This window comes from Nerophis lumbriciformis, linkage group LG04 (assembly GCF_033978685.3).
Source record: "Nerophis lumbriciformis linkage group LG04, RoL_Nlum_v2.1, whole genome shotgun sequence".
Lineage (NCBI taxonomy): Eukaryota > Metazoa > Chordata > Actinopteri > Syngnathiformes > Syngnathidae > Nerophis > Nerophis lumbriciformis.
The window spans coordinates 36,022,856-36,038,109 of record NC_084551.2 but is presented as its reverse complement, the minus strand read 5'-3'; the positions used below and the strand labels follow the sequence as shown (position 1 = coordinate 36,038,109).

The window sequence follows — 15,254 nt, the reverse complement described above, 5'->3', positions numbered from 1 at the left end:
CACTGTTGATGTTAACATATTTTACCGTTTTCATCTCACTTTAATTATCTGAATTCCTTGGACTGATATTAGAAAATAAAACAATTAAGAAGAGTGTCTCCGACTGGCCATTTTTCCTTCATTGCATCCATCTATTTATCTACTACTGTATATACTGTATACTAATAATATGAATCTTACAATAACTCACCATTCAAGTCGATTCTGATTTTTGGGGTGACGATTCAATTCTTTGATTCAACAAGATTCTCTATTCAAATTGATTCTTGCAATATATTATTTGGTATAAAAGGTATAATAAAACCTTCTCAAAACAGGTTACAATAGCAAAAATATGTATGTATACAGTTGTGCTCATAAGTTTACATACCATGGGATAATTTATGATTTCTTGGCCATTCTTCAGAGAATATGAATGATAACACAAAAACCTTTCTTCCACTCATGCTTAATGGTTGTGTGAAGCTATTTATTGGCAAACAACTGTGTTTACTCTTTTTAAATCAAAATACATAAGAAAGTACCCAAATGACCCTGATCAAAAGTTTACATACGCCAGTGACTTTGATCTGATAACATGCACAAAAGTTGACACAAACAGGTTTGAATGGCTAATCAAGGTTCCAATCCTCACCTGTGACCTGTTTGTTTTTAATTAATGTGTGTGTATAAAAAGCCATTTCTGCGCAAATGTCACAAAGTATCCCGCTTACATTACGCCTAACAGCACAGAGACAAGCCTCAAAACTTCTGGAACAAAGTAATTCATACATACATATATATATATATATATATATACATACATACATACATACATACATATATAAGTATGTATATATATACGTACGTACATATACATACATACATACATATATAAGTATGTATATATATACACGTACGTACATATACATACATACATATATATACACATACATACATATATATACATACATATATATACATACATATACATATACATATATATATACATATATATATATACATATACATATATATATATATATATATACATATATATATATATATATATACATATATATATATATATATATATACACAGGCACGTGCACACATAGGGCCCTATGGGTGCTTGAGCCCCTGCCCTTTTTCGCCTCGTCTTAAAAAGTGCCCTTTGCCTGTTTGTGTTTTTTTTTGTTTTTTTTTAAATAACATTAATAAATTCCTGTCAGGGATGTAAAAAAAAACAGCGGTACAAAAGCTCCACGTTTTCTTGTAATACCGGGTTGTTTGACCCTGCCGCTTCCGCCAGAGAGGGAGAGAGAGGGCGAGTGAGTGAGTAAGTGAGAGGAGAGAGAGCCAACTGCGCCCCTGAGGAGACGTCACGTGACAGTGGAGCAACTTGAACCAGTGAGTTATGGTCTAGTCGCCGTCCACTTATTCAGCATCTAATATGGGTAATATTTCAGAAAAACGCTGTATTATTCAATGTGTCAGTTTCTGTTTTTGCCGGACGTCGGAGCACGGCGCATCAATTGAGCACGGCACATCAAGTCCGCACAGAGCAGAGCGGATCGTGCGGGACAGGAAGTAGTGTACAAAATACAAAATAAAACACCAGGTTAATTTTCAAAATAATATGCACTGTGTTTACGGCGGATCACATTTCTCTCACAGTAGAGGTTTAGATATAAAGTTTATTGTGACTTTGCTATTACTGTGTGGGTTAACAAAATAATAATAATAATAATGATAATAATAAGAAGAAGAATGATAATGATAATAATAATAATAATTAAAGTAATAATAATAATAATTAAAGTAATAATAATAATAATAATAATGATTATTATTATTATTAATAATAATAATTTCAGCATTCTGGGGATATAAGATGTAGGTTATCTGTTAGGAATATTACCATCTGTATTTAAACTTGATTCATGTTGATTATGCCTGCAGCACAATGCCAAAAAAAGAAAGGATACAGAAAAGGAAAGAGAAGGAGCGCCAGGAAGCAGCTAAGGGTAGCAGACCTCTTAATGCATGGCTAAAACCAAGTACTAGCATCATGGAAGCCCTGAATTTACATTGAGGAGCATATTTGGGTGTGGGTGGCCTCCATTCTACAGCCCTCTACCGGCCAAGGTCCATATTTTTGGGCCTGCATTGCGTTTCAGTTGTTTAAACTGAGCATTAAGTGAGAAAGACCATAAGTTACAACTTGATGGTGTTTTCATCAAGTTAAGGGAAGAAGGACAGATTTTCTCATTGAATTTTTTTTACATTTGAGTATTTATTTTTGTATTTTTTTTCAAAGTTCATGTTGCACTGTTCAATGTTCAATATTAAAGTGCTTATCTTTAACAATAAATAGCCTAATAATAAACCAGTGTTTTGTTGCTTTTCATGTCTTCCAAGCCTATGATAATGTGAATTAACTCATTATGACAATAATTTGTTGACACAAAAGAAGTGGCAATCACTTTTACCTACAAAGGACACACAGCTAAGTAGTTAGCTTCCTATTAGCAAATTTAATTCTACATTAATTTCCATATTGTGCAAAGAACCAAAAAAAATGTTCCTGCCCTTTTCTGACTTTGAGCCCCTGCCCCTCTATAATCATGTGCACGTCCCTGTATATACATATATACATATACATATATATATATATACATATATATATATATATATATATATATACATATATATATATATATATATATATATATATACATACACATACACATACATGTATATATATATACAGTTGTGGTCAAAACTTTACATACACTTGTAAAGAAGATAATGTCATTGCTGTCTTGAGTTTGCAATAATTTCTATAATTTTTTGTGATAGAGTGATTGCAGTACATACTTGTTGGTCACAAAAAACATTCATGAAGTTTGGTTCTTTATGAATTTATTATGGGTCTACTGAAAATGTGACCAAATCTGCTGGGTCAAAAGTATACATACAGCAATGTTAATATTTGGTTACATGTCCCTTGGCAAGTTTCACTGCAACAAGGCACTTTTGGTAGCCATCCACAAGCTTCTGGCAAGCTTCTGGTTAAATTTTTGACAAAATGTATGCAGTTCAGCTAAATTTGTTGCTTTTCTGACATGGACTTGTTTCTTCAGCATTGTCCACAGGTTTAAGTCAGGACTTTGGGAAGGCCATTCTAAAACCTTAATTGTAGCCTGATTTAGCCATTCCGTTTTCACTTTTGACGTGTGTTTGGAATCATTGTGCTGTTGGAACACCCAACTGCGCCCAAGACACAACCTCCGGGCTGATGATTTTAGGTTGTTTTGCAGAATTTGAAGGTAATCCTCCTTTTTCATTGTCCCATTTACTCTCTGTAAAGCACCAGTCCAATTGGCAGCAAAACAGGCCCAGAGCATAATACTACTACCATCATGCTTGACAGTAGGCGTAGTGTTTCTGGGATTAAAGGCCTCACCTTTTCTCCTCCAAACATATTGCTGGGTATTGTGGCCAAACAGCTCAATTTTTGTTTCATCTGACATCACATGGACAAAGATAAGACCTTCTGGAGGAAAGTTCTGTGGTCAGATGAAACAAAAATGTAGCTGTTTGTGGTAGTATTATGCTCTGGGCCTGTTTTGCTGCCAATGGAACCGGTGCTTTACAGACAGTAAATGGGACAATGAAAAAGGAGGATTAACTCCAAATTCTTCAGGACAACCTAAAATCATCAGCCCGGAGGTTGGGTGTTCCAACAGGACAATGGAAATGAAAAGTGGTAAAGGAATGGCTAAATCAGGCTAGAATAAAGGTTTTAGAATGGCCTTCTCAGAGGTCTGACTTAAACGTGTGGACAATGTTGAAGAAACAAGTCCATGTCAGAAAACCAACAAATTTAGCTGAACTGCACCAATTTTGTCAAAAGGAGTGGTCAAAAATTCAACCAGAAGCTTGCCAGAAGCTTGTGGATGGCTACCAAAAGCACCTTATTGCAGTGAAATGTGCCAAGGGACATGTAACATAATATTAACATTGCTGTATGTATACTTTTGACCCAGCAGATTTGGTCACATTTTCAGTAGAGCCATAATAAATTCATAAACGAACTGAATGCTTTTTGAGACAAATAAGTATGTGCTCTAATCACTCCATCACAAAGTAATTTTAGTTGTAGAAATTAGTGGAAACTCAGGTGAACGCAATCTTCTGTGTTCTTGGAAAAGAATGGAGGCCTACAACTTATTTGTGTGTGGCTGGGTCAAGGAAATTGGTATCAAGACTCTCCCGGGTATATTTGCATCGTTTTCGCTCAGACAAGTTTGCATTTTCATGTCTATTGCCATGTTTGTTGCTGTTGCACGCGCTGTTTAGGAGTAGTGTGTTTTTCCCCATCTGTTTCAAAATACAACAATAGAGTGTATGTGTATGTGCTGAAAGCTTCAATTATGATTGTTGCCTTTGGTAAAAACTTAACTCTTTCAGGTTACACATTTGCTTTCTTTTATTTAAACTAGCAGAGTTGGGGCTTTTCGAAACACTTAAGAATGTGTGTTTAAGAATTATAAATAATATCACAATAATACTCAAATGGGAAATAATAAACGTTAAAAGTATATAAAACAAACCTTTAATAAGGGATCACTGCAAACTCATGCATTGTTCGACTGTGCTCCCTTGGACTGGAGTGTGAGCTGCATGCCTTTCTCGTCTTTGTAAGTAAAATCTTGCACTCTTCTGCCCTTCTTGATTACCTTTCAAAGACTTTGAAGAAATGTTTATCCTTTTCGCAATTCAAACAGTTTGTACAGTCGAAAACAACGCAAGCATAGGGCATTTTTTCTTCGTGAAAGACTAAATGGCTCTTAGTGCAGAGTAAAGAGCTAGCTTGACCAGCAGGCATAATTAATGGACGGGACGTGAGCCGGACGTGACGTCAGTAAAATCCCAGCAATACCATTTGCCATGAATTGACGTGGTTAACAAGTTGAAAAACTTATTCGGGTGTTACCATTTAGTGGTCAATTGTACGAAATATGTACTGTACTGTGCAATCTACTAATAAAAGTTTCAATCAATCAATCAAACCAGAGGTGTCCAAACTTTTTCCTCTGAGGGCCGCACACTGAAAAATTAAAGCATGCGGGGGCCATTTTGATAATTTTCTTTTTCAAAACCAATACAATATATGGATTTTTGCTTTTGCCTTTGGGGCGCCGGGAAAGTTTGGTCCCCAGGGACCTGGAAGGGTCTCAGTCATAAAAATGATAAAAATAAGTCATTTACACAAAAACACAAAATATGCAATATTTTCCCTCCCAAGAAATTTCAAAGTAGAATATTTGATGTAAAGTAACTGGATCTTTAAATAGGTCAATAATTCATTATTATTTTTTGAGCATTGACAGTTTAAAAAAAGCCCCACTAAAATTCTCAGGAATACAAATGGGCCACAATCATAAAAGGGTTAGATATACATATATACATATATATATACACACACACTTTTTACAAACGTTTAACGCTTAAGTCCCTAGATCAACTTCAAATCTAGCCGTCAATTCTAAGTTTTTATTGTTTTTTAAAACAAACACACAAATTATGCAATATTTCCCCCCCCCCCCAAAGTTTTTCAAAGTGGAATATTTGATGTGATATATTTGGAGCCTTGACTAGGTCAATAATTCATAACATTGACTTTGATTCATTATTATCTTTCGAGCAATGGCAGTTTTAAAGAAAAGAGACAGAGCCTGCATGGCAGCTTTGTGTTATTAGAATCAATATTGCAACGTTTTCTTGTTACATTTCACCTGTTTGCTCTTTTAATTCCGCTTTTTTTAAAAATAGCTACGAGCATAAAATAGCAAATGGCCCTAGGGCAGTGGTTCTTAACCTGGGTTCGATCGAACCCTAGGGGTTCGGTGGAGGTCAAAACACACCCGACTCATCGTGTGAATACAAACTTCTCCCTATCGGCGTATTACGGATACGACAACAGCAGAAGTCACACTGATTTGCAGGTGTGTAATTTGTTGTGAGTTTATGCACTGTGTTGGTTTTGTTCTTTGAACAAGGTGATGTTCATGCACGGTTCATTTTGTGCACCAGTAAAAAAACATGGTAACACTTTAGTATGGGGAACATATTCACCATTAATTAGTTGCTTATTAACATACAAATTAGTAACATATTGGCTCTTAACTAGTCATTATTAAGTACTTATTAATGCCTTATTCTGCATGGCCTTACTATAACCCTAATCCTCTAACTCTGGCCCTAACCTTCTAACTCAGGGGTCGGGAATCTTTTTGGCTGAGAGAGCCATGAAAGCCAAATATTTAAAAATGTATTTCCGTGAGAGCCATATAATATTTTTTAACCATGAATACAACTAAATAAGTGCATTTTTAAGAAAGTCCAACATTTTTAGAGTATAATAAGTCTCTTACTCTTTAATAACATTGTTATTCTGAAGCTAACCAATAATATATAAAATAGGTGCGGTAGAAAACGGATGGATGGATTAAAATGCATGAGAATGTTTTATATTTTGAACGTTATTTTTAACACTGTGATTACCAGCGGAATTATTCATTACTTATTGTGTTTAAGCAATATCAGCTAAGATTTATCTGAGAGCCAGATGCAGTCATAAAAAGAGCCACATCTGGCTCGAGAGCCATAGGTTCCCTACACCTGCTCTAACCCTAACCCTAACCCTAACCAAATAACTCTAAATTAAGTCTTTGTTACTTAGAATATGTTCCCCATACTAAAGTGTTACCAAAAACATATAACTTTGTCTTGATTTTGGAGAAAAACAACATTTTATTTTTCACTAAAGAAGGGTTTGGTGAATGCGCATATGAAACTGGTGGGGTTCGGTACCTCCAACAAGATTTAGAACCACTGCCCTAGGGCCACAGTTTGGACACCACTGTTTTTTTTTACTATTCCACCCCTGTCCTGTAGATGACGGTAATGTACATTTCAATGTCATTGGCTGCTGCCAATTAACTAAAGAAAACAAAACTATTTCCCCATTTCCGGGTTCCTCACCTCCGATTTGATCATTTGTTTAATGTCTAAAGTCATATCGTTGACCAAATGGAATTCATTAAGCCGTTTTTTACGGCATTAAACACAAATACAAATGTAGAAAAAGCGTATATCCACCTTATGAAGCTATTTAACTTATTTTCTTGAGTGAACGTAATGTGTTGCTATATTGTTGTAATAATGGCGTCTCCGCCCCCTCGTGTTGTGTGGAAGATTGCGTTCACCTAAGTCATGAATGGCTTCACGTTAGAAGGTCAGCCTCTCAGCTGCTGCGTTCATGTTCCAGCATCCGAGCGCGTCGTTTGCTCCTCACAGCATCTCTCATCATGACGGCGTCTGACTTCTCTGACATAGAGGCGTTTTTGGACGAACACCCGGACCTCTTTGAGGAGTATTTGGTCCGAAAAGCCAAGTGTGAGCACATTAGCAAGTGGATGAGGGAGCACCAGCTCGCCCCTAAAGTGAAAGTGTCAACCCCCGAGGAGAGACGCGTCCAATTAGCCAGGGACCCCGCTCTCAACCCGGACGCTCTCCGGCGCAGGTCGTCTCACTTGGAGCTTCGGCGCAACTTCGCCCGGTCCAAAGCCACCGCGGCGCACCGAACCTGTGACGAGCACGCCAGCTTCGGCCAGCAGGACCCGCAGTCCAGCATGAGGCGACGCGCGCTCCTGCGTAAAGCCAGCTCTCTGCCTCCAACCACGGCGCACATTCTCAGCGCCCTGCTGGAGTCCAGAGTCAGCGTGCCACAGTATGCATCCGCTGCCACCGACCACAAGTGTCGGCTCAGAGAGACCAACGAGAGGGAGTTCTTCCTGGAGTTGGTGAAGGACATCTCGAATGATCTGGACCTGACCAACCTGAGCTATAAGATCCTGATCAACGTGTGCATCCTGGTGGACGCGGACAGGTGCTCCCTCTTCCTGGTGGAGGGCCCAGCGCACAAGAGGACGCTGGTGTCCAAGTTGTTTGATGTGCACTTGGGAACCACGGTCAGACCTTCCTCCAGCACACTCAACTCCAACGAGGTGCAGGTACCTTGGGGAAAGGGCATCATTGGGTATGTGGCAGAGCACGGAGAGACTGTCAACATTTCCAATGCATATCAGGTAAAAATCAAAAACATTTTTTTGCTAAAGGACCCAATATTTAATATCTACACCAACCTGCCACAACATTAAACCAATGAGATCCAATGCAAGCGCTTTAAGATGATAACGCTCAAGATATTTATTATGAGGGACTGCAGTTTCTTATATATTTTTTTATTTAGCTATTAATCGGTCAAAATATTATAAACAGCTCCCAGCTGGTGCAGTGCATACAGCAGGGGTGCTCACACTTTTTCTGCAGGCGAGCTACTTTTCAATTGATCAAGTCGTGGGGATCTACCTCATTCATATATATAATTTATATTTACTTATTTATGAAATATATGTTTTTGTTAACAAATTAAAGGTGTTTAATGATAATGCAAGCATGTTTAACACATATAGTTAATATTGTTAAAAAATTAAAGGTGTTTAATGATAATACAAGTATGTTTAATACATATAGTTAATATTGTTAACAAGTTAAAGGTGTTTAAAGATAATGCAAGCATGTTTAACACATATAGTTAATATTGTTAACAAGTTAAAAGTGTTTAATGATAATACAAGCATGTTTAACACATAGTTAATATTGTTAATAAATTAAAGGTGTTTAATGATAATACAAGAATGTTTAATACATATAATTAATATTGTTAACAACTTAAAGGTGTTTAAAGATAATACAAGCATGTTTAACACATATAGATTCCTTTCTTTCATGAAGACAAGAATATAAGTTGGTGTATTACCTGATTCTGATGACTTGCATTGATTGGAATCAGACAGTGGTGCTGATAACGTCCGCATTTTCGAATGGAGGAGAAAAAAGTCCTCCTTTCTGTCCAATACCACATGAAAGTGGTTGGTTTTTGGCATCTTATTTGTCCAGCTTCCATACTCCTTTGTATACACTTTACAAGAAATACATTGTCGGCAAACTCCGTAGCTTGCTAGCTTGTGCACGCCAGCTTTCTGAGACTCTTATTTTGTTAGCGCAACTGTGCAACTGTGCAGTCGGTCTTTGGAGTTTTGACAACAGGTACAGCGCCAGAATCTGTTGAAATAAAGTGTTTCTCGCCTTCCAGTCGGTAATTTTAATGAGCTGGCAGCAGCCAGCGTCATCTCAGAAGACCCTCGGGTGCCGTGAATGTCAATCAAGTGACGAAAGTGACGTCATAGTGAAGATTTATGATCGCTCATTTTTAGGACTATTTTTTTAATGCCTGGCTGGTGATCGACTGACACACCCTCCGAGATCGACCGGTAGCTCGCGATCGACGTAATGAGCACCCCTGGCATACACCATGCAAACTACAACCACAATAAGAAACATGACACTAAATGTGCATTGTTATCTCTGTCAAAACATAATTTACATAGTATAGCGTTGTTTAAATTTCAATGTTTTACAGTTAAAGGGCACTGTTAGTTTATTTTAAACTGTCATATTATAATTGTTTTTCCCCTACATTTAAAACACTTCGTTGTGGTCTACATCAAATGTAATGGTGGTTCTTTGGTCAAAATTTGCAAAGATGATGTTTTACAGACCATCTCTTCAGAATGCGCCGTTTTGTGGGCGGTCTTATTTACGTGCCTCCACTTTGACAGCGTCTTTCCCCCGCCAGCCATGTTGTAGTTTTTAGTGCTTCCATATGGAGTCGACTGTACAAACCCCGTTTCCATATGTGTTGGGAAATTGTGTTAGATGTAAATATAAACGGAATACAATGATTTGCAAATCATTTTCAACCCATATTCAGTTGAATATGCTACAAAGACAACATATTTGATGTTCAAACTGATAAACATTTTTTTTTTTTGCAAATACGTGACAAAGAAGTTGGGAAAGGTGGCAATAAATACTGATAAAGTTGAGGAATGCTCATCAAACACTTATTTGGAACATCCCACAGGTGAACAGGCAAATTGGGAACAGGTGGGTGCCATGAATGGGTATAAAAGTAGATTCCATGAAATGCTCAGTCATTCACAAACAAGGATGGGGCGAGGGTCACCACTTTGTCAACAAATGTGTGAGCAAATTGTTGAACAGTTTAAGAAAAACCTTTCTCAACCAGCTATTGCAAGGAATTTAGAGATTTTACCATCTATGGTCCGTAATATCATCAAAGGGTTCAGAGAATCAGGAGAAATCACTACACATAAGCAGCTAAGCCCGTGACCTTCGATCCCTCAGGCTGTACAGCATCAACAAGCGACATCAGTGTGTAAAGGATATCACCAAATGGGCTCAGGAACACTTCAGAAACCCACTGTCAGTAACTACAGTTGGTCGCTACATCTGTAAGTGCAAGTTAAAACTCTCCTATGCAAGGTGAAAACCGTTTATCAACAACACCCAGAAACGCCGTCGGCTTCGTTGGGCCTGAGCTCATCTAAGATGGACTGATACAAAGTGGAAAAGTGTTCTGTGGTCTGACGAGTCCACATTTCAAATTGTTTTTGGAAACTGTAGACGTCGTGTCCTCCGGACCAAAGAGGAAAAGAACCATCTGGATTGTTATAGGCGCAAAGTTAAAAAGCCAGCATCTGTGATGGTATGATGGTGTATTAGTGCCCAAGACATGGGTAACTTACACATCTGTGAAGGTGCCATTAATGCTGAAAGGTACATACAGGTTTTGGAGCAACATATGTTGCCATCCAAGCAACGTTACCATGGACTCCCCTGCTTATTTCAGCAAGACAATGCCAAGCCACGTGTCACATCAACGTGGCTTCATAGTAAAAGAGTGTGGGTACTAGACTGGCCTGCCTGTAGTTCAGACCTGTCTCCCATTGAAAATGTGTGGCGCATTAGGAAGCCTAAAATACCACAACGGAGACCCCCGGACTGATGAACAACTTAAGCTGTTCATCAAGCAAGAATGGGAAAGAATTCCACCTGAGAAGCTTAAAAAATGTGTCTCCTCAGTTCCCAAACGTTTACTGAGTGTTATTAAAAGGAAAGGCCATGTAACACAGTGGTGAACATGCCCTTTCCCAACTACTTTGGCACGTGTTGCAGCCATGAAATTCTAAGTTAATTATTATTTGCAAAAAAAAAAAAAAAGTTTGAGTTTGAATATCTTGTCTTTGTAGTACATTCAGTTGAATATGGGTTGAAAAGGATTTGCAAATCATTGTATTCCGTTTATATTTACATCCAACACAATTTCCCAACTCATATGGAAACGGGGTTTGTAATATCATAAGTTAGAATTATGCGCCACTATGTATGACAAATGGCAACCGAGTAGGATGCATGTGCATATACGAGCCAGTCTGCCCCACAACAAGACGATAGAGAAAAAGAAGGAGCTTACAGACTACAGCATCGGACTACAATGACGCAAAGATTTTGGGGTAAACCTCCAGGAGCTATCCGCTGATGTCACACTTGGGAAAAACGTAACAAATTGGGCAAATGCCAAAATGCTTGTTTGAAGGGAGCATGAAGGAAGGTAAGATTGTTTTATAAATGTTTCCGCAATGCCTCTATGGTTTGATTTTACATTTTCAGGGCTTGCACAGATCCCAAATACACAAAAACAGGTACCAATAGGTAAGAAACAATAACATAAAAGAGACACTAAAGCCAAACTGCGCCCCATTGCTCATTTTGTATTGACCCGCGACACAATCTATAGACAAAATAGATATATCACTGAAGAGAAAAAAGGGTTGGAAAAGGCCCAAATCCCCCTTCCCCTTCCTAAAATGGGCCCTAAAAACAAAAATGGCCGACGACCTGTGCAGCTTACTTAGGGATGCACAACATGATTCACAATCAATACATGGGCTGTCAAAGATAACGTGTTAACTATTTAATGGCGATCATTTTGTTAACGCACGATTAACGTTTTTGACCCTCGGCACGTTCCGTAGCTTGGAAAAATGTGTAATGGCATCCAGTTACAGTTGAGCGACAGGCTCAAAAATAGCTAGCAGTACTGCACAAAGAAAGGGTTACCTTATGGAAATTTCAGATCCAAAGCCATGGCAAGTAGTTCTCCGGACAAGACAAGGAGATTGTTGCATTGAATCGCCGTGAGATGACATCATTGGAGCAAACGCTGAGCGTGCATTTGCTGCTCGGAGTGAGGAGAAGCTTCAAGTCCATGTTTAGATTACAGTTAAGTGCATTGAAAACATAAAATGTAGATTGTTACTTGAACTGCTTTAGTAAGATGGAATTCAAGCTCAGCAGAAACAAAGACAGTAGAGAGGAAGTCCAAAGTCACTTTTATCTGAGATTTTCGTCAACACATGTGAAGTCTTTTCTCATATCAATCACACGCGTCCGGCTGGCGGCTTCACAATAATACCGTTGCAATGGTATATTCTTTTATAACATGTTCTGATTGATAGTCCGCAATTGCAGAATATTTAACAGGCTGAATCCATTCATCCATCCATTTTCTACCGCTTGTCCCTTTTGGGGTCGCGGGGGGTGCTGGAGCCTATCTCAGCTGCATTCGGACGGAAGGCGCGGTACACCCTGGACAAGTCACCACCTCATCGCAGTAACAGGCTGAAAATTACATTTTATTAATAAGTAGTAGAGAAGGTTAAAATATTGTCATGCAGAGATATGAATACCATTAAAGGCCTACTGAAACCCACTACTACCGACCACGCAGTCTGATAGTTTATATATCAATGATGAAATCTTAACATTGCAACACATGCCAATACGACCGGGTTAGTTTACTAAAGTGCAATTTTAAATTTCGCGCGACATATCCTGCTGAAAACGTCTCGGTATGATGACGTCAGCGCGTGACGTCACGGATTGTAGAGGACATTTTGAGACAGCATGGCGGCCAGCTATTAAGTCGTCTGTTTCATCGCAAAATTCCACAGTATTTTGGACATCTGTGTTGGTGAATCTTTTGCAATTTGTTCAATGAACAATGGAGACAGCAAAGAAGAAAGCTGTAGGTGGGAAGCGGTGTATTGCGGCCGATTTCAGCAACACAAACACGGCCGGTGTTTCATTGATTACATTCCCGAAAGATGACAGTCAATCTTTACCATTGGCCTGTGGAGAACTGGGACAACAGAGACTCTTACCAGGAGGACTTTGAGTTGGATACGCAGACACGGTACCGTGAGTACGCTTCCAAACATTTGATCGCTTGCCCGGACGTGCGTGCCGCTATGTGCATGTCACGTACGTAACTTTGGGGACTTTGGGGAAATATATGTGCTGTATGAACTTTGGGGAGGTGAACAGTACTTTGGGCTGTGGGATTGAGTGTGTTGTGCAGGTGTTTGAGTTGTATTGGTGGGTTATATGGACGGGAGGGGGGAGGTGTTTGTTATGCAGGATTAATTTGTGGCATATTAAATATAAGCCTGGTTGTGTTGTGGCTAATAGAGTATATATATGTCTTGTGTTTATTTACTGTTTTAGTCATTCCCAGCTGAATATCAGGTCCCACCCGCCTCTCACAGCATCTTCCCTATCTGAATCGCTCCCACTACCCTCTAGTCCTTCACTCTCAATTTCCTCTTCCACAAATCTTTCATCCTCGCTCAAATTAATGGGGAAATCGTTGCTTTCTCGGTCCGAATCTATCTCGCTGCTGGTGGCCATGATTGTAAACAATGTGCGGATGTGAGGAGCTCCACAACCTGTGACGTCACGCTACTCGTCTGCTACTTCCGGTAGAGGCAAGGCTTTTTTATCAGCGACCAAAAGTTGCGAACTTTATCGTCGATGTTCTCTACTAAATCCTTTCAGCAAAAATATGGCAATATCGCGAAATGATCAAGTATGACACATAGAATGGACCTGCTATCCCCGTTTAAATAAGAAAATCGCATTTCAGTAGGCCTTTAACTTGCATTACTGTGCAGAAGTTTAGAGCAATCACTATATCCACTCATCACCCTGCAGAAGAAACCAAGTAAGTGTCATTCATAAGGCAGGATATATAGATCACACAAATAAATTTTTCTTTAAAGATCTTGTGGAACTACAAACAGTAGAAATGACATACTGTATGTCGCAAAAAACAATTCACTCCCTGGAAATATGCGAAAGTTTTTCACTGAAAGGGAAGGGGGCTATAATTTAAGGGGTAAGGGTAAGAAGGTATGCATAACACAAATAAGCTTTTGTTTTCAATAAGTGGGGTTAAACTATGGAACAGTTTGAATGCGGAATTAATAGAATGTCCAACCTTAATTTTGTTAAAAAAAACAAAAAAAACATACAAAGACATGATTTTCAATATGTACAAAAATGAGGGTTTTTAACAATCACAAAGTGTTTACATTATTATTATTATTCAAATTATTTGGGTAGTTATTTACTTATTACTGGTTGGTGTAACCATCAATTAGTACTTGTATTTATGTGACTATATACAGTATGTGTATATTGTACGTATGCACGGTATTTTTGTGCCAAAGAAAAGTGAGTCAAATAATATTTGATAATATATTGTAATAAGACCGGTAAATGTATCATTGTATATAATAATAATGATGATAAGAAAGCTAGTTATTTGATTTATAAATTATGTATTGTTTTAATTTTTTTCGTGTTTTCTTTGTGAAATATTTGTTTCTATTTCTGTACCTTGCTGTAAGGTTATTAAAATTATTTCCTTTTTCAATTGTTTTCTTTTGCTTTGTTTTGAACATGGCCAAAATAAACAACTACTATTATTAACTTGTAAAACATGTAAAGTACAGAATATCAGAAACATGTATTCATGTAGTTGTCATGTCTGTGATCATGTTTTGTTTAGTTATGTTTTACTTGGTTTTTGGACACTTTTTAGTTATTGTCTTCACTCCCTTGCTTTGTCACCATAGTAACCATTAGTTTCACCTGGTTCACATCCTCATGTCATGCACCTGTCTCATGTTTTCTCATTTTGAGTCACACACCTGTTTTCACTAATCATGTCACCAGTATTTAAGCTTGTTGTTGCCAGGCAGTCGGCCTGGTGACATTATCTATCCATCCATCCATGCTACCCATGATATTCATGTCCACCTTTGTTATTCATACTTCATGCCATGCCACAGTAAGTGTTTTTGTTTCGCGCTCTTAGTTAATTGCCTTTGTGCTAGTCTTTTGTTTTCATAGCCAAGTTTTTTTGTACTTCT

The 15,254-nt window shown here is 38.2% G+C and overlaps 1 protein-coding gene across 1 annotated transcript in view; it reads left to right on the top strand.

Moving 5' to 3' along the window:
- Nucleotides 1–7,358: 7,358 nt before the first annotated feature.
- Nucleotides 7,359–15,254, top strand: part of pde11al (phosphodiesterase 11a, like) — a 39,321-nt gene continuing 31,425 nt past the window's right edge. Inside the window, 1 exon segment of the mRNA XM_072913012.1 lies at nt 7,359–8,138. Within this exon segment, the coding sequence (XP_072769113.1) occupies nt 7,359–8,138 (780 nt within the window).